Source organism: Pseudopodoces humilis, chromosome 22 (assembly GCF_049639895.1).
Source record: "Pseudopodoces humilis isolate 2021_Gansu_Grassland_sample_001 chromosome 22, ASM4963989v1, whole genome shotgun sequence".
In the NCBI taxonomy this organism is placed as follows: domain Eukaryota; kingdom Metazoa; phylum Chordata; class Aves; order Passeriformes; family Paridae; genus Pseudopodoces; species Pseudopodoces humilis.
The window spans coordinates 9,342,662-9,368,971 of record NC_142221.1 but is presented as its reverse complement, the minus strand read 5'-3'; the positions used below and the strand labels follow the sequence as shown (position 1 = coordinate 9,368,971).

General features: G+C 51.1%; 2 protein-coding genes across 6 annotated transcripts in view; both read left to right on the top strand.

Annotated features, from left to right (window-relative positions):
- The window catches only part of PNPLA7 (patatin like domain 7, lysophospholipase), a 102,799-nt gene extending 101,627 nt beyond the window's left edge, over positions 1-1,172 (top strand). For all 3 annotated transcript variants that reach the window (XM_088065717.1, XM_088065718.1, XM_088065716.1), the window contains one exon: positions 387-1,172. In XM_088065717.1, coding sequence (XP_087921843.1) covers positions 387-467 — 81 coding nt within the window. In that variant the 3' untranslated portion in view covers positions 468-1,172. The remainder of the gene's footprint in view (positions 1-386) is intronic.
- Positions 1,173-12,539: 11,367 nt separating this feature from the next.
- NSMF (NMDA receptor synaptonuclear signaling and neuronal migration factor) overlaps positions 12,540-26,310 on the top strand; it is a 46,502-nt gene continuing 32,731 nt past the window's right edge. For 2 of the 3 annotated variants that reach the window (XM_005527174.3, XM_005527172.3), the window contains exons 1-2: positions 17,143-17,287; positions 25,648-25,709. In XM_005527174.3, coding sequence (XP_005527231.3) covers positions 17,181-17,287; positions 25,648-25,709 — 169 coding nt within the window. In that variant the 5' untranslated portion in view covers positions 17,143-17,180. Of the gene's footprint in view, positions 12,600-15,137; positions 15,256-17,142; positions 17,288-25,647; positions 25,710-26,310 lie in introns of those variants that run through there. The other variant, XM_088065850.1, reaches the window with a different exon arrangement.

Sequence of the window (26,310 nt, the reverse complement as noted above, 5' to 3'; positions counted from 1 at the left end):
TGCTTAGAGCAAATGCCTGGATTTACCTTCCAGAGGTCCTTTCCAAGCACAGGGGTTGGTTCTGTGGGACAGCAGGCCCACCGAGGTGAGTGTGCACTGTGACACCAGGTGTGACCCTGAGCAGCACAGCTCACACAGGTCACATCCCTGCTGCTCTGACTGCAGCAGGGTTTGAAAGGTGCCTGCTGTGTTAGTCATGAGCAGTTCCTCAGTGGGAGCACGGGGATGGGTTGGGAAGGGCCCATGTGAGGGTGTCAGTGTTTTGAGAGAGGAGCTCTGTTTGCTGGGCTTACCCGAGCTGGTGGGAAAGGAGGTGAAGAGGACAGGTTTTATCCAGCTCAGAGAGTACACTGAAGGATCACTTTGTGCTTTCTTTTCTCCTGCAGGATGAAGAGATGCAGCTGAGGAAGCGCAGGAATGTGCCCAGCAGGGAGGGCCAGGCGAGCAGCACGGGAGAGCCGGGATAGAGCTCAGGAGAGGTCGAGCTGCCAGCTGGGAGCCACAGCCCATCCTACTGACAGAGCAGCCCTATTTATTTATTTAATACTTCACCAAACCAAAACAACACCCAGATGAATGAATGAATGTTCATCCTTCTCCAGCCAGGGCTGGGCACTCGGCACCGAGCACAACCTGCCCGAGTCCCTTTGGAGCTCTGGGGAGGGGGGGCTGCAGTGGTCTCTGCTCCTTCCTACAGGTGCCAGGAGCAGCAGTTATTGATCACAGACTGGCAGAGGGGAAATGTGCAGTTCAAAGCTGCCTGGGTTTTTGCTGCTGTGTTTTTAGCCGCTGTTTTTACTGCCAAGGCCCAAAGAGCGCCGGGGCCCTCCCCCTGAGAGGTGCTGGGAAGGCTCCGAGCAGCAGCACTGGAGAGAGGGAGGGGTTTGTGGGTTGCAGCGTTGCTTTCTTTTCATACAAATCAGGTAACTGTGTAATTAACTCCTCAGTGACTTTCAACCATGGTGAGGAATGCTCTGACAGGAGCAAATCTGAATGTATTTCATGTGAAATCTAAACCTAAGAAATCGTTGTGAAGGGTGGCCGTAGAGCCTGGATCCTCGAGGCATCAGCAGGACATTTACTGAAGGATCAAGGAGCTGACACTTGCTGGGCAGCTCTGGAACCACCACTTGGCTGTACTTGCCCTGTTGAAATAAAGTTATTTTGCTGGATTGAAATGTCTTTTTCTTTGCATCAGGTCCTACAAAGAGAAAAGTTGTCAACAACTAAGAGCATAACTTGCCTCTGCTTATGTCAGGCTTGCAGAGGAAGACACGCGGTTTCCAGCTGCTCACCCCAGCAGGAATCACTCCAGGTACTGTCAGACCCTGGGAAGAAACTCCCAGTGCTTTGTCCCCAGGGCTGGAGCTGTTGGTGGCAGTTGGATCCTGTTGCCGTGGAGGAGGGAGGATGTTTGGGGTTGTCCTCACCAAGAGCTGGTGGCAGTGGCACTCCTGTCCCCAGGGCAGCAGTCCCCTGGGGCTCGGTGCAAGCAGCAAACTCAGCTGCTTCCTTAGAGCAGCCACACGAGCTCCTAGAACATCCCCAGTGGGGTTTAGAAAGAAGGAACACGTGGCAGCTGGAAGCAGCTGTCCAAACCCTCCAGGAAGCCTTGCCCAGGCTGGGGGAGAGTTTTGATCTGAGCAGTGGGGCTCTGGCTCATGCCCAGCTGGTTGTGACAGCTCCTGCTGTGGCTTCTCAGGTTTCTGTGCCTGTGTGGGGCCGACGTGTCCGTGCAGCCCCTCCAGGCTCTGCTCCTCAAGCAGGGACAGCCTGTGGTGGGGCCCAGCGATGCTCCTTCCCTGGCACACGTCATTCTGCCTGCGTGGTGTTCCCAAATTAATCTCATCCTATTTGCTCGTGCTCCCTGACCTCCCCCAACGTGTGATTTTCCCTGTGTGCCACCCGAGGGCTGTGTTTGAGCTGTCGAGATGCGGGGGCTTGGCTGCGCCGCTGGGTTTCACTCGCTGGCGCTGGAAGAGCTGGTGAGAAAACCAGAAAATGAGAAATATATGGAAAATATTTTTCTCTCCCTCCAAGGCTCCACGTGGCAGGATTGGCACCTGCTATTGCCACTTTCCCAAGAGCCCCACCAAAACATGGCCGTGGGGTGCCAGCTGTCAGCGTGGGACAGCGGTGTCCCAGGGCAGGAGGCACTGGCACTGGTAAGGTGGTATTTGATGAACAGAATTTTGGGATGTTTTGCTGACTGCCATCAATATCCCTTCCCAGCTGATGGCTGGTTCTGCTCCCACTAGGACTGGTGGGATTTGTGTTTGTGCTCTTTGTCCCTGTACCCTCCTCAGGCCATGGAGGGTGTGACCCTCTTTTTCCCAGTGGCCCTTATTTGGGTTTTAGAAGAGAATATACCATAGATACCCATATGTGTGTGTGCCAGGATGGTTCCTGGAAGTTCCTTGCAGGCAGCAGGAGCAGCTTTCCAAACGCTGGGAAGGCACCTGTGGCCCGAGCGTCACTTAGCTCAACCATGGCATTTGCACGTGGCACAGCCACAGTCACCACGCACCACTGCCACCAGCATCAGCAGGGAGAGCTTTTAATTAAGCCTTATGCACTCAGGGGTTATGGACAGGAATGAGCTCCCCACCAGGGCCCCCAGTTCTGGAGAGACAAGGGTTTATCCACAAGGAGCGACATTTGTGTCCATCGTGCTCTCCAGACAGAAGTGTGCTGAGCCCTGGATGGCACAGAACCCCCTGGCACCAGGCAGGAGTTGGTGCTGGTGAGGTACAAATGCTGGCAGTGCTGCTGGAAATCCTTATTTTGGGAATTTGTCCCTGGCAGTGTGGCTGGCAGGGAGGGAGGCTCGGCAGCGCCTCGGGCGCCGCTGTCCTGGCGGGGCTGAGCACAGCTCCCCGCTGCAGCACGTGTGCAGGGGATAATTTGGGATCAGCAAGAACACCAAATGTGCATTAATTTTAAATGTACCATAAGTGACACATTTTTTCCTCGGATAAGGCACATTGCATGTGATGCACAGCCCCAAGGGAATGTGTGGAGTAAAGCTGGCGCAGCTCAAGCAGCCCTGACCTGGGGGAGCTCTGAGCTCTGCCCGTGCCTGAGCACGTTGCTGCTGCTTGGGCCCCTATGGGGGTCACAGGTGACCCTGTTTGCCCTTGGCAGTGCCTGCTCTGGACCCAGGGAGGTGCAGTGAGGTGCTCTGTGGCACTGGCTGTGCCTGAGGCTGTGTTTGAATCCAGTGCCAGGCTTTGCTCCACGTGAGCGTCCGGCTCTGCGTGGGCAGAGCTGCCAAACCCTCCTTCCTCGCAGTGACTAAGGGCTGCCTCAAGGCACGAGCTCTCGGGGGAAGGTTTCAGCTGATCGCTGCCACTGCCAGAAGGGCTGTTTCTGTGTTTGGAATGAGAATTTGCCCAGCCTGTGCGGGGTGTTGGCCCTTGTGTGGTTGGATGAATCAGGGAAGGACACGTGTGTCGGCTCTGTTGTCCTTGGCAGCATTGTTCTCAGTCCTGTCATGGTGCTCTCCCCTCTCCCACTGCTGTGGGTCTGCTCCCCCTGTGTGTGACCAGGTTGTTGCTGCTGTTCCTCTCTCCAGTTAGGTTCTGGATTAGCTGGAAGTCGCTGCTGGGTGACTTCTCTGCCTCTCTCTCCTCTTCTTGCCCTGAAACTACTGCCCCATGGCTCATCCCCAGCACTTTCACCTGGTGGCTGCAAAGTCCCTCCCCTCCACTTGCATCCTTGCTGGAAATAGAAAGCTTTTAACACAGCAAAGTTCAGAAAAGCTTCTAGAGCTGGGCTGGCAAAGCGATGGACCCCTGGGATTTTGGGGGTAATGAGGCAGGAAAGAGCTGGCAAGGAGGAGGCTGTGCCAGCCTCGGTGCCTGGGCTGCAGCCACGAGTGCTGACACGGGGCTGCACAGCCAGGCAGCCACAGCCACCTCCGAGACTCCTGCTGGGACACGGAACTGCTGCTGAAGGACATTGTGGTGCTGAAAACACAGGAGAGAGCTGAACTTTGCAGGGGTTGTTGGGGTGAATGTGTCTCTTTCTGGAGCTCTTCTGCAAGCGGCAAACCTTGTCATGAACTGCAAGTGTCAGGAAAGAGGTTTTCCAAGTGCCCAAGAGGGAAGGTCAGGACAGATTCATCAGCTGCTCAGTGACACTGAGAATGAGCCTGGTCCCTGGTGGAGCTGTGGGCAGGGTGGACACCAGAGCCTGGCCATGAACCACACATCCATCAGCTCCATTCCACATTCCTGGAAGTGTCCAAGGCCAGGCTGGATGGGGCTTGAGGCAACCTGGTCTAACAGGAGATGTCCCTGCCCAGGACAATGAGATGTTTTAAGGCACCTCTCAACTCAGTCTGTGATTTTGTGATCCCCAGAGTCAGTCTGGGAGCTCCATAAGGCCCAGCTGGGCTGGCTACACAGTTTGGCCCACTGGAAAACCGAGTTGTTGAGGATAACTCCCTTGGGGACCCAAATCCAGGCTGTGCCCGTGCCAGTCTAGGAGCTGCTGATTTTATCTGAGGCAAGGGAAATGTGAAAATGCAGAGCCCAACCAAAAGGCTGTTGAGTCCCTGCAGAGCAGCACCCACCTGGGAGCCCTGCACATGTCCCTGCTGCAGACAGCCCTGGTTCCCACAGGACCCTTCTCCTCCTCCTCCTCCCCAAAATCTGCCCCTGGTTGTGTGCGGATCCACGCGGAGCCGAGCACCACGTGCTGGGGACAGGGTGCCTGGGGGGGCTGTTCCTGGGACTGGCAGCATCTTCCCAGCACGTGGCGACCCAGCGAGGCGAGAGCTCTGCCTTCCCAAAGTAGGTCACGCCGTGAACTCGAGCGATGTCGTGGGCAGAGCTAAAAATACCGGCGGAGCCGAGCGCTTCCCCGGCAGCTGCGAAGGGCCACGGCCTCACCGGGTCAGACTGTGGCCAGCACAGGGTCACCAGGGCTGTGGGGCCAGGCTGGATGAGGAGAGGGTGATGGAAAAGCCCCTCTGGGGCTGCAGGTGCAGAATCCAAAGGAGAAAATGTCTCTGCTGATGGTGTATAAATCATTGCAGGTGGGCCCCTGCTCCTTGCCCAGACCCTTCTGTGAGCCTCATTTCCAGCCTCCTCATCTGCCCCTCAGAAAAGCCCCTCAGCTTCCCTTCATTCCATGTTAACAATTACTGGCAGAAAACGATGGCAGGGAGAGGAATGTACCCCAGCCTGATGCAAGAGCTCAGCAAAGCAATTCTTGGGAAAAAGTGTTTCTTTTTTAGTGTCATGCTTGTGGAGGGCACCGAGGGGATGAGGACAGGTGGTGCTGCAGGGACATGCACGGAAAGGTCCTGTGATACTCTGAGCTGGAGGTGACAGCAGCTTTCAGCTGCTGCCTGTCCATGACTTGTGCTCCATGGGGTGTTTGCAGCTCAGGGACTCTGTCCATCTCCTCTCTGGGGTCTTGTCTGATTCCTTTGCCACTTCAGCTGACCCCTGGAGACACCTCTGGTGTCCTCTGCCCACCATTCCTTGCACTGCAGGACTGTCCTGCTTTCCTCATCCTCTGCCTCCAGTCTGCACCTGGGGCCAGCGCTGTGGTTGCTGGAGTGATGCAAAACCAACTGCTCTGAGTTACTTTCCCCTGATGATGTCTAGATTTTTTTTTGTATCCCATCTTTTTTTGATGAAACCTTTCCTCCCATCCTTTTTTTTGGATGAAATGTTTCCTCCCAACTCTTTTGGATGAAACCTTTCCTCCGTTCCTGTTTGAAAGCTGGCCTATTTTAACACTGCCAAGTGAAAATGGGTTGTGCACAGAAAAGATCCCAGTTGCTCTGCAGAACTTCTCTGTCATAATTATTCACTGCCAGTCCTCCTGCTCCCAGCAGCTGTATAATTTATCAGCTGTGTTTTGTGCTCATTTCTCAATCAATGATGAAAACATTGATTAGTGTCAGGCTGGGACTGACTCCGGCAGAATCCCTCTAAATCATCTCTGTTCACTGATGAGTCCTTGTTTTGGAGCTGGATTTGCAGCTCTCCAGCCATTTAATGTGGGCTTTATTGGGATTGTATAGCCCTAAATTTGTAATTAGGGTGCCATAGGATATTAAGTCAAACACGCTGCCAAAAGCTAAGCAAATAATGGGTGCATGGTAACCTTTATCTACAAACTTGTAATTTTCTCTAAGGATGAACTGAGGCTCATTTGACAAGACACCTTCTATTACCATGCTGAGAGGTGTATTTTTAATCCCTGAATTCTATATTAATTGAATCCTCTGCATCCTCTCCATTTTTTAATCGGGATGTGTCGCGCTGGACCGAGCAGCTGTTAACCAGGGCAGCCGAGCATCCTGTCAGCATCCTGCCAAACCTGGCAGCTCCCAGGCTTCCAGACCCTCAGCAGTGGGAGGAGTTGGCTCAGCTGGGCTCAGTGCTCTGCTCGAGGGCCCTCAGGTGCAGCTCACACAGCTCTGCTGGTGCAGAAACCCCCCAGATGGCACCCGAGACGCTCTGGGTTGTTGTTAGACCACAGAAAATTTCATCACCCTCATGTCTGACATTCCCATCCTTTCCAAACACAGAAGGGACCCACTGAGGGCCTTGTCACTAGCAAACCTCCTCATCTAGGAATGCTGGGGCCTCTCCGTGCGTGGAGATCTTCAAAATTCACCCGGGCAATCCCTGAGCAAGGCAGTGTCCCTTGGACATCAGTCCTGCTCCAAGCAGGCTCTTAGACTGGAGACATCTGAGGTTGCTCCTGACCAAAATCCTTTTATGCTTTTCTAGGTCTATGAAATGAGTCTGTAACATCATTAATGTTTGTTTCTAGTGTATTTAGTGAACAACCTCTTTACTGGTTGTGGCTTTACCAGACATGGATTTTCCTCTGTCCATTTACCCTCCCCTATCAATAGCTCTGCTCCATAGCTTGATATGGTTGTTGCATATTGATCAGTATCTATTCCTTTCTTCCTCATCATATTTAGTGTCATTTTTCTTACAATGGCTATTTTCAGGATTACCAACTTACAGGATGGGCTTTCAGCCAAATTTACATTTTCTTGACTCTGCAGTATCAGCTTTTCTGCCCTGTTACAAGCTGGACTCAAAGAACTGCTGATTTCCCACTCCGCAGGTTTTATCCATCGAGTTCTCAGAATTGCCACTATCTCCATGAGGTTTGTGAAGCAGCTGGTTCCATAAGTGATGAAGAGCCCAGCAAGGCCTGTCAGGCCATGGAGGGTTAGGTGACTCTGTGGCATGTCCCAGGTGAGTGCTGAGCCCATCCAATCTAACCTGGTGCCCAAGGGAGGTTCTGCTCCACCTGGTCACACCTGCTCTCCCTGGGAGTCTGTTCCACTGCTTCACAATCCTTACACAGTTTTTCTTCAGATGGAACCTGAATTTCCCCACCACAGTATTGCTCCTTGCCCTGTCCTGCCTTCAGCCTTGTACACAACCAGAGTGTGCTTCAGTTTCCTGGGGTGAACTGGTCCCATTTTCAGCCTTTGCTCACAGCTTGCACTCTTGAACCATCTGACCCCTCCTGGTGCTCCCCCTGAGCCCTCTCCAGCCAGTCCAAATCTCCCCTGAAGCATCCCAGGCTGGGGTTGTCCCAACCCTGCACAGCCCACACAGGGCTCCATTACTGTTATTTCTCCTTCCATGACATTCCCCTGCTCTGCACAATCACAGCACTTCTGACTCTGGTTCCACTGAAGTTTCGCAGCAGCACCCAGCTCCTTTCCTGCAGAATGGGTGATGGATTGAGCTGCTTCCCATCCCAAGCTCGCTGCCAGATCCCACTCTGCACTGCTTTGGATCACCATGGACCTTTCAGGGCTGCTCTTCTTCCTCTCCACAGGATAGCATGGAAGTGGGGCAGGAGCAGGGACAGCAGAACCTGCACGCACGCTGTGGCCACTCCTCTTCTGTGCCTTGGGCTATTTTGGTAGCAATTGTGGAATTTGTTCTCCTTGCCAACAGGGTCTAAGCTAGAGGCTCTTTATTGCCTATGCCTTTGTGTGATGCTCCAGCTGAAGCAGATGGCACCTATTTTGTCACATCCTCACCATGGCCAGGAGCTGCTGATGGCCCTGAATGTGTGTGCATCCCTCCTGATCCTCCAGCTGAGCCATCCTCCCCAGTGTTTCTCCCTGCTCTGTCCCTGCTCCTTGCTCTGGGCAGGATCAGTCTCCGTGTGCCCGACTGCTGCTCCCTTGTTCAGCCTCCTGGCAGAAGCACCGTGGCAGAGGGAGCTGTTCCTGCCACGCCCTGGGCTCCATGCAGAGTGAGAACTGCATTTCTAACTCTTCAGGGCTGCCCTCAGAAGCTCTTCCAGCTTCCCTCAGGTGTGTCAACCGCACCCCTTGATGGCTGACCCCACAACTGCTTGGTGTCATCTGCTGGAAGCACCTCGATCTGTGTCTGTGTCACTGATGAGGAGGTGTGACAGCACTGGCCCCATACAGAGCCCTGAGGGGCACCACTGGTCACTGATCTCCGTCTGGACATTGAGCCATTGACCACTGCTCCCTGCATGTGACTGTCCAACCAATTCCCCGTGCACTGAGCAGTCCATCCATCCAGTCCCTATCTCTCCAATTAAGACAGAAGGATATTGTGGGGACTGTCTCAGAGGTTTTACAGAAGTCCAGACAGATAACATTTTCTATAGTCCCTTTGTCTACTGATACAGATGATCCAAACCCTCCTGCCAGCAGATGTTTAATTTCAGTGGTTTCATTTCTGCACTTTTAGATACAGCAGGGCTTGGACAGGGTGCAGAGTAGGGTTGGAGCAGTGTCGGGAGTGAGGTGTTTCCAGGGACACAGTCACACAAACTTTCCCATAATCACAACATTTTTTCTTCCATCTTAGATATAACGCAGTCACTTTAAACTTCAGCTCTTGTGCTGCGTGGTGCCAATGTCAGGACAAAGTCAGACTGATATTTTGCCAAACAATGAAATACTGAGATGTGGATGGAGCAAAAACTGAGTAATCACTGAATCATTGAGCAATCAATTACCACCCGATCTGTTCCTGGAGCTGTTTCTGGAATCCCAACCTTGAGGAACTTCCCTTGTAAGGGCCAACTCCTGCACCTCCACAGCTGCTGAGCAGTCCCTGGGATCCCTGGAAGTAAAGCATGGCTCTGGTAGGTGCAAAATTAGTTTCTCTTCACCAGGAGGATGGTCAAGTGTGGGAACAGGTCATCCTGGGAGGGATCAACAGCCAGCAAGTGCCTCAGTGCAGCCAAAAGAACTTGCTGTGCCAGATTTCCAGCAAAGACCTCCAGAGAGCTTTCACAGCAGAGTTTCCAAAATTCTGTGGAGGATTTAAGGAGTCTTTTCCCTATGTGGCACATCCATATTGTTGTTTCCATTGTTGTATCAATTGGTTTCTTTATTAATTGTAGTTTATTCTGAGGGGCTGCTATTGATGTAGCCAATGGGAATGACCCTGCTCAAATCCTCTTTCCTGCTACAGCTGATGTTCCTTGCTTTTGTTTTTCTCCACCTGCTGGATCATTTTAAGGGAAAAAGAGGTATCTAATATGCTGCTCTTGAAATGCTCACTCTCCTGGCAGAGGGAGTTCCCTTGCAGGGATTTAGGATCGTGCTTTTGAAAAGGGATGGGGACAGGGACTGCAGCAATCACCCCTGCTGAGACTGTGTCTTTTCTTTGATTAATTGGGGTTTGCCCAGTGCAGTGGTTGAGCCACCATCCCTGGAGGGATTTAAAAGACGTGTAGATGTGGCACACATGTGTAGATGGGGAGATGGCTTGGTGGTAGCCTTGGCAGTGCTGGGGGAATGGTTGGACTTGACCTGAGAGGCCTTTTCCAACCTCAGCGATTGTATGATGTGATAGTTCACATTTCAATCCCTCAGTCCTGACCAGGCTTCCATTTGGGATACAAATCTGATAAATAATGAGTGCTGAGACATTTTTGTGGCTGGCCTGTGACCCCGTGTCACCTGGCTGTTGTAAGGCCAGAGAGACCCAGCTGGAGCAGCCCTGTCAGGAAGGCAGCTCAAGATTTCAGCCAGCAGAGTAATAACTAATTGAGTGCATTTCAATCATGAGATCCATAGAAGGAGAGCAAACTCCACAGAGTAGGAAATTGCATCTTAGAGTAATCTGAATGTGGGTAGATAATTAGGCCTATATTTCATGGGAACATTTGCTGGGCAACATAATGAAAAGGCCAGCAACATAATTTTCTTTAAGTAGTGTGATGCCTCCCACTGGGGTGGTGCCGTGCCAGTGCCGGTGCTGCAGTGCAGGGAGCGGGGAGAGGCAGTGCCCAGCCAGACACTCTGGCACAGTGGTGCCAAGCTGGAGCCTGTCCTCCCTCCCCCTCTCTGTCTGCTCAGAGAAAGCTCCTGAGGCTCCTGCCCTGCAAAACGGTGGCAACTCCACAGCCTCATCACTCTCCCACCTTTCCAAACAACACACAAAGTCTTGCAGAGCCAGGCAGAGCCATTGCTACCCTGGGAGTCTCCCAGTAGAAAGCCAGGCTGCTGCTCCTGAGCGAGTTTGGAACTGCTCATGCTCTGAGTCCTTGCTGATCCAGCCTGGGAGGTCAGTGGAGGCTGAGGAAGTGTCTGGGGCTGGGATTTGAGGAATACACAGGTGTGTGTGCCTGGGAAAGGCCCCCGTGGCCAGCGGGAGCGCGCTGTGCCCTCCCAGCCATGTTCTCTCTGCCAGAGACAGGCTGCTGCTCTCATCCCAGGAGAGTGCACCCACCCTCAAATCCACCCAGACTGTGACTGTGCATGGGAAATAAGCCCCCAAGACCCTTCTCAATGTTCTTTTTCCAAATTTGAGATAAAAAGCTCTGCCTTTCCCTATCCTCCACCCACAGCTGAGCTCAGAACCTCCCTTCTAAATCTCAAGTTTGGGAGGGCTGCTCTGCCAGGACCTTGCTGCCTTGTGCAGGAGCAGACAGATAATGTAAAACACTATCTGACCTCTTTCATAATGCTGGCAAAATTAGAAGACTTGGGCAAATGCAGTTACTGAGGAGGAAGGAGGAGAGGGTTTATCATTGAGCACAGGTAACCCTGTGCTCAGGGTGTCAGGGGGCTGAGCTCAGGGCTGGGACATGTCGTGTAGCAGAAGGCAGGGCTGAAAGGCTGTACCCAGCACTGGCAATCACTGATTAGGTCTTTTACTAAAAATAGCTGAGGGTGAGCTGGCCAGCATGGGGTCTGAGTGCCCTGCATCCCAGCTGGTCCAGAACTGTTCACCCAGGGATCAGGACTACCTTTGGGACTGGGTTTGAACAAGCTTTGCTGATGCCAAATGCTTGGACATTTACAAACAGCTCTACGCAAATGAATCCACTCAAAGAAAAAACATAATTCTTGGCAAACTCCAACTTGTTAGCTATTGATATTGCTTCAGTGATATACAGCCTAATTTTAATTATACCAATGTTGGGAAAGTTATTTTCTTACAGTGCCTCATTAGGGTGAAGTTTGGACTTGATGAATTTAACAGCAACATCTTGAAGGGACTAAACTGGCCAAACAGGAAGGTGGAGAGTTGACATTTAAGTGACCTTCTGGCACCCAGGAGACCTTGAGCTTCCCAGGCACTTGGCAATAACTGTTATCCTCAAACTCTTTTCCAGTGCTGTGTGAATAAACCCCATCAGCTCCCCTAGCTGTCTCAAGTGTTGTGGATTTATCACCAACTCTCAGGGCTGCTGTGGCTGGTCAAAAGAGCTTAAGTGGGGCAGACTCTTTTAGGACAGTGGGCACATCAATTTGTCTTCTCTTTTCAGTCTTGTGCTTTGCCCCTTCAGTAAGAACACACTCAGGTTGGTTTTTCTGTGCAGAGAAATGGGAGCAGAGGGCAGGGGGCTAAAAAACATCCCTGCCCTGTCCTGTCTGTGCCACTTCTGTGGTCTGAGCACATCGTGTTGCTGGAGAAGCACCTGCACTTTGGCTTAAGCTGTGGTGATGTGAGCCCTGGGAAATGTCTGTGGGGAGGGGTCCCACACCTCCCTTGGCACTGCTGACCCTGGTACTTCGCCCTTCCCAGGACCTGAGTGACTGACGGTGTTCTCTGCAGCGACCACAAACAATCCTGGTCTTAATTTGGAGCACAGGAACTGCAGTCATCTCACATGGGCCATTAAACACCCCCCTTTATCCTGGTTTTATGCTGAGTCCCTTCCCTTCTCCTGGGTTTATAGTCCCACCAAAGGCAGGAGCCAAAGGAGGCACAAATGGAACTGGGGTGGGCAGGGTGATATTCAACTGAACCTGGAAGAAAAAGAGGCTATTTCTGAGGATAAGGATCAGTGCAGAACCCAGTGCTTGAGGAGCTGAGATTGTTTTTCTCCTGTCTTTATCACTGTAATTTTCTCCTCTGGATGTCCTGAGCCTATTGCTTAGTTATTCACTGTCATGAGGTCTTTGTATAACTCTTCAGCATCTCATGTATTTATGACCCTGAATGCCTTAACATCAGCTGCAAGCTTTAACACTCGTTTTTTTTTTCTTATTTCTGAATATGCTGAAGTGAGCAGAGCCCTGCCCAGGTCCCTGTGGGGCCCCTTCCAGTCCTCCCTCCTGCCTATTGAGAGCTGCTCTTTGGGAATCTTTTAACCAGGTATTTATCCATTTCAAGTATTTTCAGTTAATCCCATGGTAGCTGCATTCCTGTAAGAAACTCGTTTGACAGACCTTTTGGAAACCCAGGCAGACTACACCACACACTTACCAACCCCTCTAAAGAACTGCAAAACGTTTATCAAGCATTTCTTTTTTCAGGAAAATCAACTTTCTTCTCTTCCCAGTATTTCAAATGTATCCAACTCTGTACTAATGAGGTTCTCAGTGACAATTTCACTTTGCCCAGGAGGGAACCTCAGACTTCAGGGTCTGTCTTAACCCCAAACCCTCTGTCTTTGTCACCTTGAAGCTCTCAGACAGTGAGGCTGTTACACATAGTGATTACATGCTACAATTAAGTAATTAAACTTTTTCACCTTTGAGCTCTCACCAGGCACTTAGGTGAACCATCTCAGCCTGGTGCATTTGCACTCTCTAGTTTGGCTATTTATTCCTCAACTTCTTCTGCTGACACTTGAACATGAGCCAAATCCAATGCCACGTCCATATAAAGATGACTTTTGGCACAGAAGCATCTCCAAGCTTTTCTTCACTGACTACAGATGCAAAATATTCATTGTTTTTCTGTTCTGACCTTATCTCCTACGAATGCTTCTCTTGCACCATAGCCAACTTCTGACTCTCCAGCTTGACATGCTTGAAGAAGTATTTATTATTGTTTGCATCTCCCTTTTGCAGGTTGCTGCTGTGACTGGTTTTGGCTTGCCTTATTTCTCCTTTTTTGCATTTAAATTGTCAGGATACACAGTTTTTGTTCATTTAGACAAAAACTACTTTTCTAAACATAAAAAGAATGGTTCCATAAAGTCTGGGTATCAGAATCTGATCTGAGACCTAGACCTAATCAGGTTTGAGGTTCTGGATTTTCTACTGGACAGAGATGTGCCGTCCAGTAGAAAATGTGGCAGGATGCAGAGACACCAGATTTTCAAGTGTGGTGCATTTCTCTGGACAAAACCCATCACTGGTTGGGATGGACTTTGCCTGGCTTGGGCTTCAGGGCAGTGCAGCTTCCCTGGGGGAGGGAGGGAACATTCCTCTGGCCCGCTGTGATGATTTTGGGAGGTGTTTTGGGGTGAGATCCCATGAGAGCCCCCTGAGTGGAGGTTTGGGGCTGGGATGGAGGGGCTGGGATGCTCTCAGCCCGTTTGTCTGTCTCCATGTCTGCCCTGTTGCCATGGAGAAGCCGTGGGAACTGTCTGCCTGGCTCGCCTGACTTTTTTCCTAGCACCAAGTGAAGGTATCTCTCCAGCTGTAAAAAGCCCCCCGGCTGCCCTCTCTTCTGGGCTAACCCAGACCCCTAAATTCCTGGGATAAACCCAAAGGCAGGGAGGAAACCCTAAAGGAAGGCAGGGAAGAAGCAGAGAGCAAGAGGGGAATCTGCAGGGATGGGCGAGGGCTCCTGGGGTGCTGTGATGGAGCTGGGTGCTTCTCCAGGGCACACAAACCAACACAGGAAATTCCCAGTGGATCTATGGAAATCTCTCCCTGTGAGAGCAGTGCAGCCCTGGGACATGGACCAGAGCATGGTTTGCATCTCCATCCTTGGACTTGTTCAAAACCCACTGGGCCAAGCCCTGAGCGGTTTTCAAAGTGGGCTGGACCCTCCCCAGCCTCAAACAGGGAGACCTTGCTGGGGGACAGGCAAGGGAGAGTTTGAGGGAGCTCCAAGAGGTACAAATAAGAGCAGTCTGAATGTGGGATGAAGATGGAGGCATCCACCTGGATGCTTTTTAATTCTGGGAAATTGATAGCACTGGGCACAGCTTCATGGAGACTGTAACTGCTTGCATAGCTCCACTTCTCTGCAAGTGGTTTTTTTTCAGTTGCTCATTTAAAACAGATGGATTTATTTCTCTTTTTTTGTTGTAGGAACTCTGGTGACACGACTGTACAACAAAAAACAGGGTGGGGGGATAGTCATGAGTAGAAATCTAATTGGAATCATATTCTGGGGGAAAAAAATCCCATATATTGAGATTGGGTTTTGTTTTGTACATGAAAAATGTCACTGTGAGCAACTTTGGGGTGCTTCCAGGTAGATCTGGTGGGAATTGTGTCATGGATAGAGCAGACCTGCCTGTTTGGAGCGTGAATTGTATTTTTAAAGGAATAGCATTTGCCTCAACTAGCAAAATATTTAAACATAGAAATAAAGAACATTTCCCCCATTTAGTTTACAAACAAGGAAAAAAGGGTTGGGAAGCACAGGCTGACCTTATTTATTAAGTATTTCCATGTCTTTATTGTGCACACATGGCACTTTTTCTGCTCACAGCTTGGGCCACAGCAAAGATACAGCTCTGAAAATTTGTTATTCATAGTGAATTGTTCAGGTTGTGATAAAATTCTGCCTGGTGAGGTATTTGCATCCTGCTCCTCGTGTCCACACAAACAAGGAAATTTGGTACCTTCTTCATCTTTTTTCCTCTCTCTCCAGAGATTATTTTTCAATGGGTAGATTAATAGACCAATCAGACTTAATTTATTCAAATCATCTTATATTTTCTTGCAGATTTTACTTTGGAGTCTATGGAGAGAGAGGACTGAAGCTTTCCCCCAACTTTTGGTCTCTTCATGCAGGGTCTGTGAAGGATGGTGAAACACAAGCTTATGCTACAGCCCTTCCTCAGGTACAGACAAGACAAGGTGTGTCTGTCACTCCCTCCTTCAGCTGCCTCTTTCACAAAGCCTGTAGGAATTTTAATTATCTATAAAACTTCTGTCCAATATTATTGAATGAGTGCTTCTGAGTTCCTGGGATTCCTGAACTTGCCTGTGGAGTCAGGGGCACAATCCAAGTGCTTTTTCTATATGTATTATGAATAATATGTAAGAATTTGCTGCCCCACTCACCCAAGTGCTCTAAAAGCAGATTTATAAAATACTTTCCCAAGGAAAAACACTTTTTCAAACCCCGCCTAGAGATTGAAACCTACATCCATGAAATTGATCTGAGGGCTGGAACCCCTCTGCTGTGAAGAAAGGCTAGAGGAGTTGGGAGTGTTCAGATGGAGAAATGAAGGCTCTGGGGAGACCTTCTTGCAGTCTTCATATATTAAAAGGAAGCTTATAAGGAAGATGATGGGAGGCTTTTTATCAGGGCCAGGATAAGAGGCAAAAGAAAAGATTTAGACTGTGTGATAGGAAGAATTTTATGATTAGGGTGGGGAGGCCCTGGCACAGGGTTCCCAGAGCAGCTGTGGCTTCCCTTGGATCCCTGGAAGTGTCCAAGGCCAGGTCAGATGGGGCTTGGAGCAACCTGGGGTAGTGGAAAATGTCCCTGCCCATGGCATGGGATGGAGTAAGTGATCTGTGAGGGTTCCTTCCAACCCAAGAAATTCTGTGTGAATTGAAAATCCTCTAAGGCTGGGCTGACTGGTTGATCAGCTCATTTTTTGGGTTTGTTTTCAAGCACTCGATGACCTCAAGGCAGGTGTTGCTCTGGCAGGTGACACTGGGCACGGGGAGGTTTCTGAACACCCATCTCCCCCTCATGGCTCTGCTGCTTCCAGTCATCCTGGGAACGGCTGTGCTGCCTGCCCTGGGACAATGGTGGGGAGCAGTGACCTGCTCAGGGGAACAAAGCCAGTGTTTGTGTCAATCCTTCAGAGCTGTCGTGTCCAAAACCCAACAGCCCGACCTTCATCACCGTGTCCACCCCACGAGCAGACGGACACACAGACTCATACACTGCCCTGCTGTGGAAAATAAACCGTGTGTGAAACCTTTCACCCGATCGGTCATAGGCAGGCTACAGTTTTGTATCAAAATGACTGCTTTTTTTGCAGGTTGCACATTTGCTTCCTGACAGGAGCCTGGAGGGAGCGACCCCCGGGCCTCCCCTTGCAGCCGTGTCCGATGGCCGCTGCCTGGATGTTCCCCTCAGGGAGAACCGTGGAATCACCGAGGATCCCGAGCTAGGCGGGTCCCACCAGGATCACCCAGCCCAGCTCCTGTTCCTGCACAGACCCCCCCAACATCCCACCCTGGGCATCCCTGGAGCTCTGGCAGCCTCGGGGCCGTGCCCATTCCCTGGGGAGCCTGGCTAGTGCCAGCAGCCTCTGGGGGAAGAACCTTACCCTGATCTGCAGCCTGAGCCTCCCTGACACAGCTCCAGCGGTTCCCTGGCTGCTGTCCCTGTCCCAGAGCAGAGATGGGTGCTGCCCCTCGGGAGGAGCTGCAGCCCCCTGAGGTGTCCCCTCACCTTTCCCTCCTCCCTCTGCAGCCACACGCGGCCCATGCGGGGGTCCCGCCGCCCTGCGCGGCCCCTGAGGCGGGGCCCGCGCCCCCTCCCCGGCCATGATGTCAGGCGGGCGGAGGAGGTGCCGCCGGCCAAATATAGCGGCGCTTCCTGGGCAGCGGGGCGGGCTCGTCCCTCCTTCTCTCCCTCCCTCCCTCCCTCCCTCCTGCCGCAGTCAATGGGGCGGCAGCGGCCGCGGCGGAGCGCAGCACGGGCCGGGGCCGCGGGCCGGGGGCCGGCATGGCGGGGCTCTGAGGCGGGGCGGCGGCGAGGGGCGGCGGCGCGCCCCGGCATGGGCAGCCGCGGGGCCCGGCGATGAGCGCTCCTCCGGCCGCGACCCCCCGCGCGAATATGGGCACAGCCGTGTCCAAAAGGAAGACGCTCAGGAACGAGGCCATGTCGTCCGTAGCGGCCAAAGTGAGGTGGGTGCCGGGGGCGCGGCGGGCGGTGCCTCGGGGGGCCCCGCGGTGCCGGGACCCTGCTCGCCCCCGGCCGCCTCGGAGGTCGTGCCAGGCTGGGGGGAGCCCCGAAACCCTCGGGATCAACCCAGGCACCTGTGCGGGCACGACCCGGGGTTTGTCCCCCAGGGCCATCCCGGGGCTGGGGAATGGCAGCTGCCGGTGGGTTCCTCTCGCTGGCTGCCCCGGTCCCCCCGAGCAGCCGCACACCGGCGCCCCGCGGACCCTCAGCCTCTGGAGAGGTGACTTGTCCCCACACGCGTCCCCGCCGCCGGCCCGGCCACAGAACCCACAGCAGGGTTTATTTGCTGGGTTGGCAAAGAGCGTGTCAGAAGTGGATTTGTCGGGGATGGATCTTTATCATTTTCGGGAATTCGGAAGCGCGGTCAGTTTGCCCGGTGGTTTCTCCTCGGCTGAAATGCCGTGTGCGTGTCCGAGGGCAAAGTCAGCAGCCTCCTTCAAGGGGTTTCGCTCCTTTGAATGGAAAATCTGCTCTGTGAAAATCTGCACCCACCACGTCTGCCCTCCCCAGCAGCGTCCCAAGCCACTACATGGACCAGTTAAGGGATTTGAGATATTTTGCCTGTTACGGTTTTATGTTGCTTGTCCTACCGTGTAGCATTTCTCTCACTGTCTGGTCCCAGCGCTTTTCAGTATCAAATATGGGAGATCCAGGAAAATATATTTGCTTTTTAATGGTACTTTGGTTTAAAAAGCTATCAAAGATGAGCTTTGCCTTAGTGCCCTCTCCCAGATGAAAGGACCCTTCTCCCACGCTGCAGTGCAAGTGTCACAACAGTCATCTGGTGACTATTTGGGGACATTGGCGCAGCTTTTTAGCTGTTCCTTAGGTACAGCTATGCCAGGGGATAGGTCTGTCACTGTCTACAGCTAGACTGGCTCTTAGCTGCTGGGGAAAAATTGGGAGAAATTGAACTTCTCAGCTGCATTATATAACACCTTCTTTGTGTTAGATAAAATTGCATTAGAATAACCTGGAGTTGTGTGTAGGGCTCAGTCCGTGTTGCTGAGATCTCAGTCACCTCTCTCTGTAACTCAGCATTAGGGCATCTCTGCTGTACTGGGAGGAAAGAGAAGTCTTAAGGCTTGAAGTGTAGAGATGCAAAGCTGTCTGTATCTTGCCATCTGTTTGAGTTGTAAAGAAATCCATCCTTCAAACTCTGGAGTATCTCGAGGGAGAGCTCTCCAGGCAGAGCCTGCAACTTTTCCCCACAGTTTGTTGCACCCTGTCCATAACCAGTAATGAAAACATTAATGCTTTCCATGGCATTCAGAGATTTGGAAGTGGGATTCTTTGTGGTGATGTCAGCCAGGTGCATATACAGAAATGACACGCAAAGCACCATAAGTGCTGTGATGGGGTTCTGGGAGTGGGATTAGGCAGTCACACAAACAACACACTCAGTAATTGGTAGGATTTCAAATGGTAGTGTGGGTGTTTGGGAGCGACTAATGTGTTTTGAACGTAATGACTTGTTAGCCTACACCAGGGTGGGCAGATGCTGCTCGGGTTCTCTCAGCTGTGTGGAGTCCAGGAGGTGCCTCGGGGGTTCTGGTTTGCTCCACACCTGCTGACAAGCTGCAGGTACAGGTTTGTGGCAGCTCTGCACTGTCTCTTTGAATTAAGGTGGTTTGACCAGAAAAGTTATGAATAGATTTGAGCTGGGGGACAAAATGCCCTTGAGGAGTGTGTGGTCACATAGACCACAGCACAGGACAGGTGCTTTTATGTGTCTCCCTGTTGATGCCCGTGCCAGAAGTTCCTGATCCAAAAATCTTTTGAGGAGGTCAGCGAACCTGCCGAGGGGCTCCCTGCAGAGCCTCTTTGCATGGAGAAGGTGCTGGTGGTGACAGGTGCTGTCCATGTGCCTCCATCCTGCTGCTCCAGGCATGCAGGATGCTCCTGCTCCCCTGGGCTCTGTCATGCTTAGAATTCCTACGGTGGCAGTGACCCACCTGCTGAAAGGTTTCCTGGAACGCATAAAACTCAGCTCCTCTGCCCTGCCCTGGGTCCTCCTCCATGTATCTCCTGCATCCTTATCTACAGCAAGGACTCTGTAGGACACTGGGTAAGGCTACAGAGACGCTGTTCTGTCCACCCCACGGCGGCTGGGCACTTGGGTCACTGCTGCAATGATCATGTGCCCTGTGGGTGTAGGCAGCTGGGGGATCCTGTTCTTGTGCTGCAGAAGGAGATGCCCTGGGATTGCTTCTCTTCATCTTCTGGGCTCTGTCCTGTTCGTATTTCTCATGACTTCTCTTTAGAGAGAAAAATCATCTCCTGGAATTCCTCTGCAAGTCCAAGTGACCACGGTGTGTATTTCTTAGGTGTGGCTGGAGTGTGTGTGCACACTTGACTGTTCTACTGAGCAAGGAGCAGGGCTTGTTTGCTTGTGTGAGTAGGGGGATCCAAGCAGGAGGTGCAGGCTCCCTAAATTGTTAAATTAAAATCTCTGCAGAGCAACTCAGGGGAATCTCATGTCCCAGGAGCATTAATTAAGCTCCATGCAGCTTGTTGTATGCTGGGTCTTTTAAGTAGCTTCTTACAAACTAAGGACACAATTGCTCTGTGCCAACACTGTGAAGAGCACCCACAATGCTGCTGACTCTTGGTCTCTGTAATCGTCTTCTCCTGGGGGAGTTGGAGCTCCCTGCACACCTGGGAAGGGGCTGTGCTTGGTGCTGCTGCTCAAATCGCCTCTGAAGGGCTTGGATGCAAGATCTCCCTGTCAGGAGGGATTGTTCCCTCCCTGCGTGTGCTTTTATTGCCCTGCAGCTCGCGGGCCCCAGTGCGAAGGCAGGGCTGACGCAGTTGTCCTTGAGCGGTGACCTTGGTGCTGCCCCTCTGCTGACAGCCTCTCCAGGGCCCTGGCTGTGGCTGCCTGGCCTGTGCTCCTTGGCTTCTTCCTTTGAACTTCTCCAAGGGTGCAGATGAGCCAGAGCCCTTCAGAAATGGGCTTTTGTTGCCCTTGTTGCCTGCTACCTACAGGAAAACACTGGCACCCCAAATGAGGCAATAAGGCAGATGTTTTCCTGCAGCTCTGCTTTGTATTTTGCTGGCCTACAGCTGTTCTTTGGGAGAGCGTGGTGGTGAGAGCAAACAGACATGAGGCTTTTGCTGGGTGTTCCAGAACCATCTTTTCTTGCAGTCATTAGCACAGGAAATATTTGAGTTGGGAGTGTGGTTCATCTTTCCCAATTCCATGACCTTGGCATCTAGTCCAGGATAGCCCACAGATGGATAAGAATTTGGTCTCACTGCCCCTCTTCCTGCCTAGAGAGGGATGAAGAGTGGCTTTGAACACGGCATTAGTTGCTGTGAAAGGGTAAATTTTTCATTGATGAAATGCAGAGGTAAGTGACCATGTACCTTATCCCAGGCTTCTTGCTGCATGAGTGGTTTTTGGCTTAGCTTGGGGTTCTTCATGGAGTCTAGATTCTTCTTCTCTGCTTGTGAATTTTCTGATGAGTGGTATGAACTGTCTCTGATTGTTTTTTTCTTTTAACTTCTGCCTGCTCCTCCTCTCTTCTCCTGTCCAAACTTTGTGATCATAAATTATTCCAATACTGTGGGGTCTCTAAGACCCATTGCTGACATCCAATCTCCTTTTATTGAGAGTGAGAATTTAAAAATTAAAATTTTTCCAGTTACCATTTCTCTGCATAGATATTTTAGAAAACTAATTTTTGTCAGGCTATTGTTACTATTAGGCTTAAATAACATAGGTGTCAACAGTATTTAATGACTGAGCTGTTAACTGTGGATGTGCTGGAGGTGTTCCCTTCTCTGCTTGGTGACAAGAGCAGGATTGCTGCTGTAGGAGGACGTAGGTCCTGATGATGCAGGTCTCTTCTCTCCTGTATGCCTGAGATGCAGCACTGTCACAACAGATTCTTGCTGCAACTCCTCTGGGCATTACTTCTGAAGGAGCAGGAGAAGGTGGTGGGTGTTCTTTATTTTTCCTTGCAACACTCCTGAATAGTCCAGGTTTTGCTTAGCTTGCTGCTGTGTTCTAAGTGGAGTTATCTGAGGTCTTTCCTGTATCTCTGTTTCAATCTGCATTTCTTCACTCTGTAAGTGTCAGTTTGGTGGATAAATTTATGTGCATCAGTTTCTCATAGCTGCTCGTGTGCATCAAGGCCCCTTTTATCCCGTTGATGTGATTATTTCAGAGACACGAAGGCCATTCTGTGCTCATTACATTGTAATTGAGATCTTTGTTATTTGGCGGTTTTGCTCCTTTGAGCAAATCTCTGTCTAGACTGTCTGTGCTTCTTCACAGTTCTCTTCCAGACCCGAGTCCAGCTCTGACATCTGAGGCACAGTGAGTACTGGGAAATGCCCCCAGAAGGGGAGCTGCCTTTCCTGCTGGGAAAAGCTGCCCCGTCCCTCTTTCCCTCCCTGGAGCCATTCTGATGGAATGCTGGAGGAAATGCTGGTGTTTTCTGAGGCTTGTCTTTGCTGCTTAGACTGAGTAGCACAGCGTGCTAGAGCCCTGGTCCCTGCTTGGTGTCCTTTTGTTAAATAGAGCTGTGCTGACTGTGTGACATGCAGGTCTGGTCTGCCACTAAAATGAAAACCTCTCTCCAGATGAGTCAGGGCTAAACTTGTCCTGTCATCAGCTGATCACCTCTCAGTGCTACCTGCTCATTTGTATGCAGCTTTTGCAGTGTCATACACTCAGGGTTATAGCTCACCGGCCCATGAGGCTGTAAGGCACCTTGTACTTCATCTCATTTATGTGAAACAGGTTTTCTTTTTCATCTCTTGCCAGTTAAATTATCCCAAGGTGTCTCTGCTGAGAGCCCGGTTGAAGGGGTTTATGTCCAGTGCTGTCCAGAGGTGTGAGGGGACTTGAACTCCATTGGCAGTGACAGCAGAGGCAGAGCTGAGCTGAGAGAAAAGTCTGATTGTGTGATTTGTGGTAATAGATAAAAGAGAGAGAAAAGAATGGGATTAACAGAACAGCTACCATCTGTTTGAATTTTGCTCTGGTTTTATTTTGATCAAGCCAAGGAGAGCAGAGAAATGGCACAATAATGATCCAGGCAAGTGCTGGTGGTCTGGGATGACTGTGAGGGCAGCGATGGCAGGGAAGGGACACAAAAGGCTTGGCAAGGGGCAAGTAGCCATAAGGAGCAAGTGTGGCCACCAGAGTCCCCTTGGCAAAGGGCACGTGCAGGCCTCTGCAGGACATCGGCTGAGGCACGGCCAAGGAGAAGCCGATGGCACTGGGAAAGCGGGAATGTAGAAGGGAACCACTGAGATAATAGGCAGAATAATTAGTGTGAAGTTCCCGGTGTAATTGGCTGGAAACCCCCCGTTGCACACTGTGCTGTGCAGGCAGCATCGCCGTGTCTGCCGGGGCTGGGGAGCTCTGCCCACGTGTCCACGTTTGTTTGCTCCTGCATTGGCTTGAAGGGTCTGAGAGCCACGGGGTGGAACTGGAGGTTCAGCCTGGGCAGGGAGCAATGCTTTTGAGCAGTTCTGTGCTCCTTGACTGACCTACTGACCTGCACAAGAGCTCTGGGTATGATCTGTTCTCTGGGGGCTCTGGTGCCTGGGATTGTACCCTGCTCTGCTCGGGGAAACCAGAGTGTGAGGTTACAGACGCTGCAGCACCTTCTAGCCCAGGCTCTTCCTCTGAGTGGAATAAGGTGGGCTGGAGGGCAGCAGTGCTTCTCTGGCTCTGTCTTAGCCAGTTTTCAATTTGGATCTTAGCAAACGCTTTGTACTGGTCTTTTGAGCCTGTGGTTTGCAAGCTAAAGGTGAAGCATTGGTTCAGATTTCAGACAGACATTGATTTCATCAATTCAGACATTTCAGGCATTGGTGAAGAGTTGAATGGAGAGAATGACAAATGAGTTTGGATTTCAGGAACCAGCTACAGACTATCATCATATTTCAACATTTTTTGTGTATATCACCATGTTCTCTCACTGATAATTTACCTTGGAACTTGCTTGCTGTTATTTTTTCTACATGGAATGTCTGCTGATGTAAAAGAGAAGCTTCAAAGTTTTTCCCAATGGTCTATATGTGTGCCCTGACTGTGAATGATGTTAGTAATGCCTCACAAGGACAGACATTTCCATGGGAAGCCTTGGAGTCCCAGAAGTTTTGGTGGAAAAGATCTTAAAAGTCTCGAGCCCACCCATGCTCAAAGCTGGGCTGTTGCTGAAGCTGTGTGAGATCAGCTGTGGCTTTGGCTGAGCTTTAACCACCTCTGAGATGGGGTACAGGAACAGCTCAGGAATCAGAGAATTGTTAAGGTTAGAAAAGACCTCCAAGGTCAGTGAGTTCAACTGCAAACCAAACTCTGCCACATCCACCACTAAACCATGTCCCCATATGCCAAATCCACACTTCCAGGGATGGTGACTCAACCTGAAGAATCCACACTTCAGTTCCCAATTTTACATTTGTGCGTTGCTGCAGGATCAAATCTCCTGCTTTTTGCCCGGGCAGAAAGGCTGAGGGTGGTGCAAGGAACATTCATGAGGTGCTTGTCCTCTTGGATGGGTGAACCACAGTCACCCCTTTGTTCTTCACAGTGGGGTTGTGGGCTGATCATAGAGCTCCCCATGTGATGGAACCTCCTTGTGACCACCTCGGGGGGGTGTTACACAGTGAGGAGGACAGTTTGGGCAGCTGCCACCCCAAGCCAGTGTCCAAAGGTACCACCTAGGACCTAAGACATAAGAATCTGAAAACAGGGAAAACCTCAGCATTGTCTGTTAGTCTGTAAAGATTCAGACCTTCTTCTTGCACAGCTCCAGCTCCAACTCCAAAGCATTTTGCATTTGACTGTGCTGAAATTTAGTCCTAGGGAGATTAAATTACTCTTTCTTCATCGTTCATATTGATCCTCTGTTGCTGGCTGTGGATGACAAATGGACTTCCCACTCCTTCCAGCCCGAGTCACTCTGGGAAGTGCATTGGAGCCTTGTTAACCTTTTCTCCTCTGGGAGGTGGTGCATAAAAGCATTGGGGAAGATCCTGGCTACACAAGTTGGGATGTGCAAAGCAGACGGTGTTATTTGGAGGTCAAAGCCATTTTGGATATTTAATGGCCATTATAAGCCTTTTGCAGCAGCTTGAACTGGAGAGGATGTTCTGAGGCTGAGCAGCTCTGAAGGAGGAGGACAGTGGATGTGATGCCTTGGTATGGAGAGTGTTCCTTGTTGCAGCAAGTCTGGTCCTTTCCCCAGGAGATGCTGATGTGTGCAGCTCACAGCTGCAGTCAGCACTGGGTTGCTTGGCTTGCCAAGGAGGTGGGTGGCTGTTTCACCTCCCTCCTTGCCAGTCTCCACCCTGCCCGATGGCAGCTCAGCCCAATTGGGATGCTGCAGACCTTGGAGAGACTGTTCTACAAACCTGGGGAAATGGATGGCTGGGGAAAACCTGGCTCTAGTATCAGCTCTCAGGTCACAGGTCTGTTTGGTACAGCAATGACAGTATCAGAACATTGCAAATGCCCTGGCAGTTGGAATCTGGAGGTTACTGAATTCCAATACCTTGACCAAGGATTCCTTTCCTGTGTGGGTTGCAGGCAGAAAGCTCTTCCCTGTTTGGAATATTCATAGGTTTGCTCTTTTACGTAGGCCTGGATGTGTGATAAGGGTTGAGCTCACCCTGCTTGCTTGGTTCTTAATATATTCCAGTAAAATCTCGGTCATCCACAGGAATCCATCAGAGAAACAGGAATTGCTCTTGTGGGAGGTTGTGGGTGTCTCTCAAACAGGCATGTCCAGTAATCCAAATACTGACATAACTGGGGCTTGAAAACTTAGGGTTCAGGTAGGTAAAATGGGCATTAACATCCACATCTGAGCTGTGATGGCTCTCAAATGGGAGCTTTCAGGACCTGGAGGAGCCTGGAGTGGTGTTTGGCTCTGGGGTGGAGATGCCTCCCTCCTGGGGCTGCTCGTGAGGGCTGGAGTTAGTGAGCCAGTTTCTGTGTGTATCACAGATTTCATGCAGGTCCATTTCAATTCTATTTTTTCATTTTTGAAACTAAAGCCTAAACTAGTCCTGGACTTCTAGTCCAGCTCTGTTTCCCCCTTTGTCCAGGGGAGCACTGAGGTTCCACCAGAACCAGTGGAGTCCTGGTGTGTAACGAGGAGGCCTCGCTGCTCTGGCAGTGCATTTCCATGGGTGCCACCTGAGGCTGAGGGAATGGCAGCTGCAGGAGCACAGCAATGTGTTGGTATTGAACTGTTCCTTCTTTCCTTGGCCTTTAAGCATCACAAATCTCTCTCTCTCTCTCTCTCCTTGGCTGCCTCCTGATGCTGGGACACAGAGCGGCAAGGGCTTTTGGAGAATACCTTTCACAAAACCATCCTGAAGGCAGAAACGGCTCAGGTAAGAGAACTGATGTGCCTTGGTTATGCCCATGTGTGCCTGCACCTATGGTTAATAGCCTTAGAATGAAAATGCATTTATTTATCTGTCATAAACAGAGTCAGAGCTTAGCAGGGGGAGTTGCCCCCAAGGAGAAAAGGCAGTTTGGTGACCCGAGGCTTGGTGGGCTGTGGAGATGAGTTCAGTTAGGGGACAAGTGCCCTGTCATAAATTCACCCCTGCAGCTGAAGTCCTTAGGAGAGGCTGCAGCTGGGAAGTGACAGCACTGCACAGGGCTTCTGCACTGGTTTGTGACTCCTGGGTCTTGCTTTCACTGGGGTATAAAAAACAGGTGAGTTATATTCTGTTCACTGGTGTGAAACCTTGTTGGCAGAGATGACATCTGGATTTTTTCCCAGTGTTTGCTTCAACAGGGGTTAAACTGAGATTTGCCTACATGAGGGCACTACATGTGCCTGCTAATGTGTCAGTATTTTCCATGCAGATATTGTCCCCATCAGCATATCATGAGTTCTGCTTGATAGGCAGGAGAGCAAAAGATAAACTCACCTAAGTTCTAACGGGGCTGTGTCTTCTCTGTGACGAAAGAAAATATTGCACA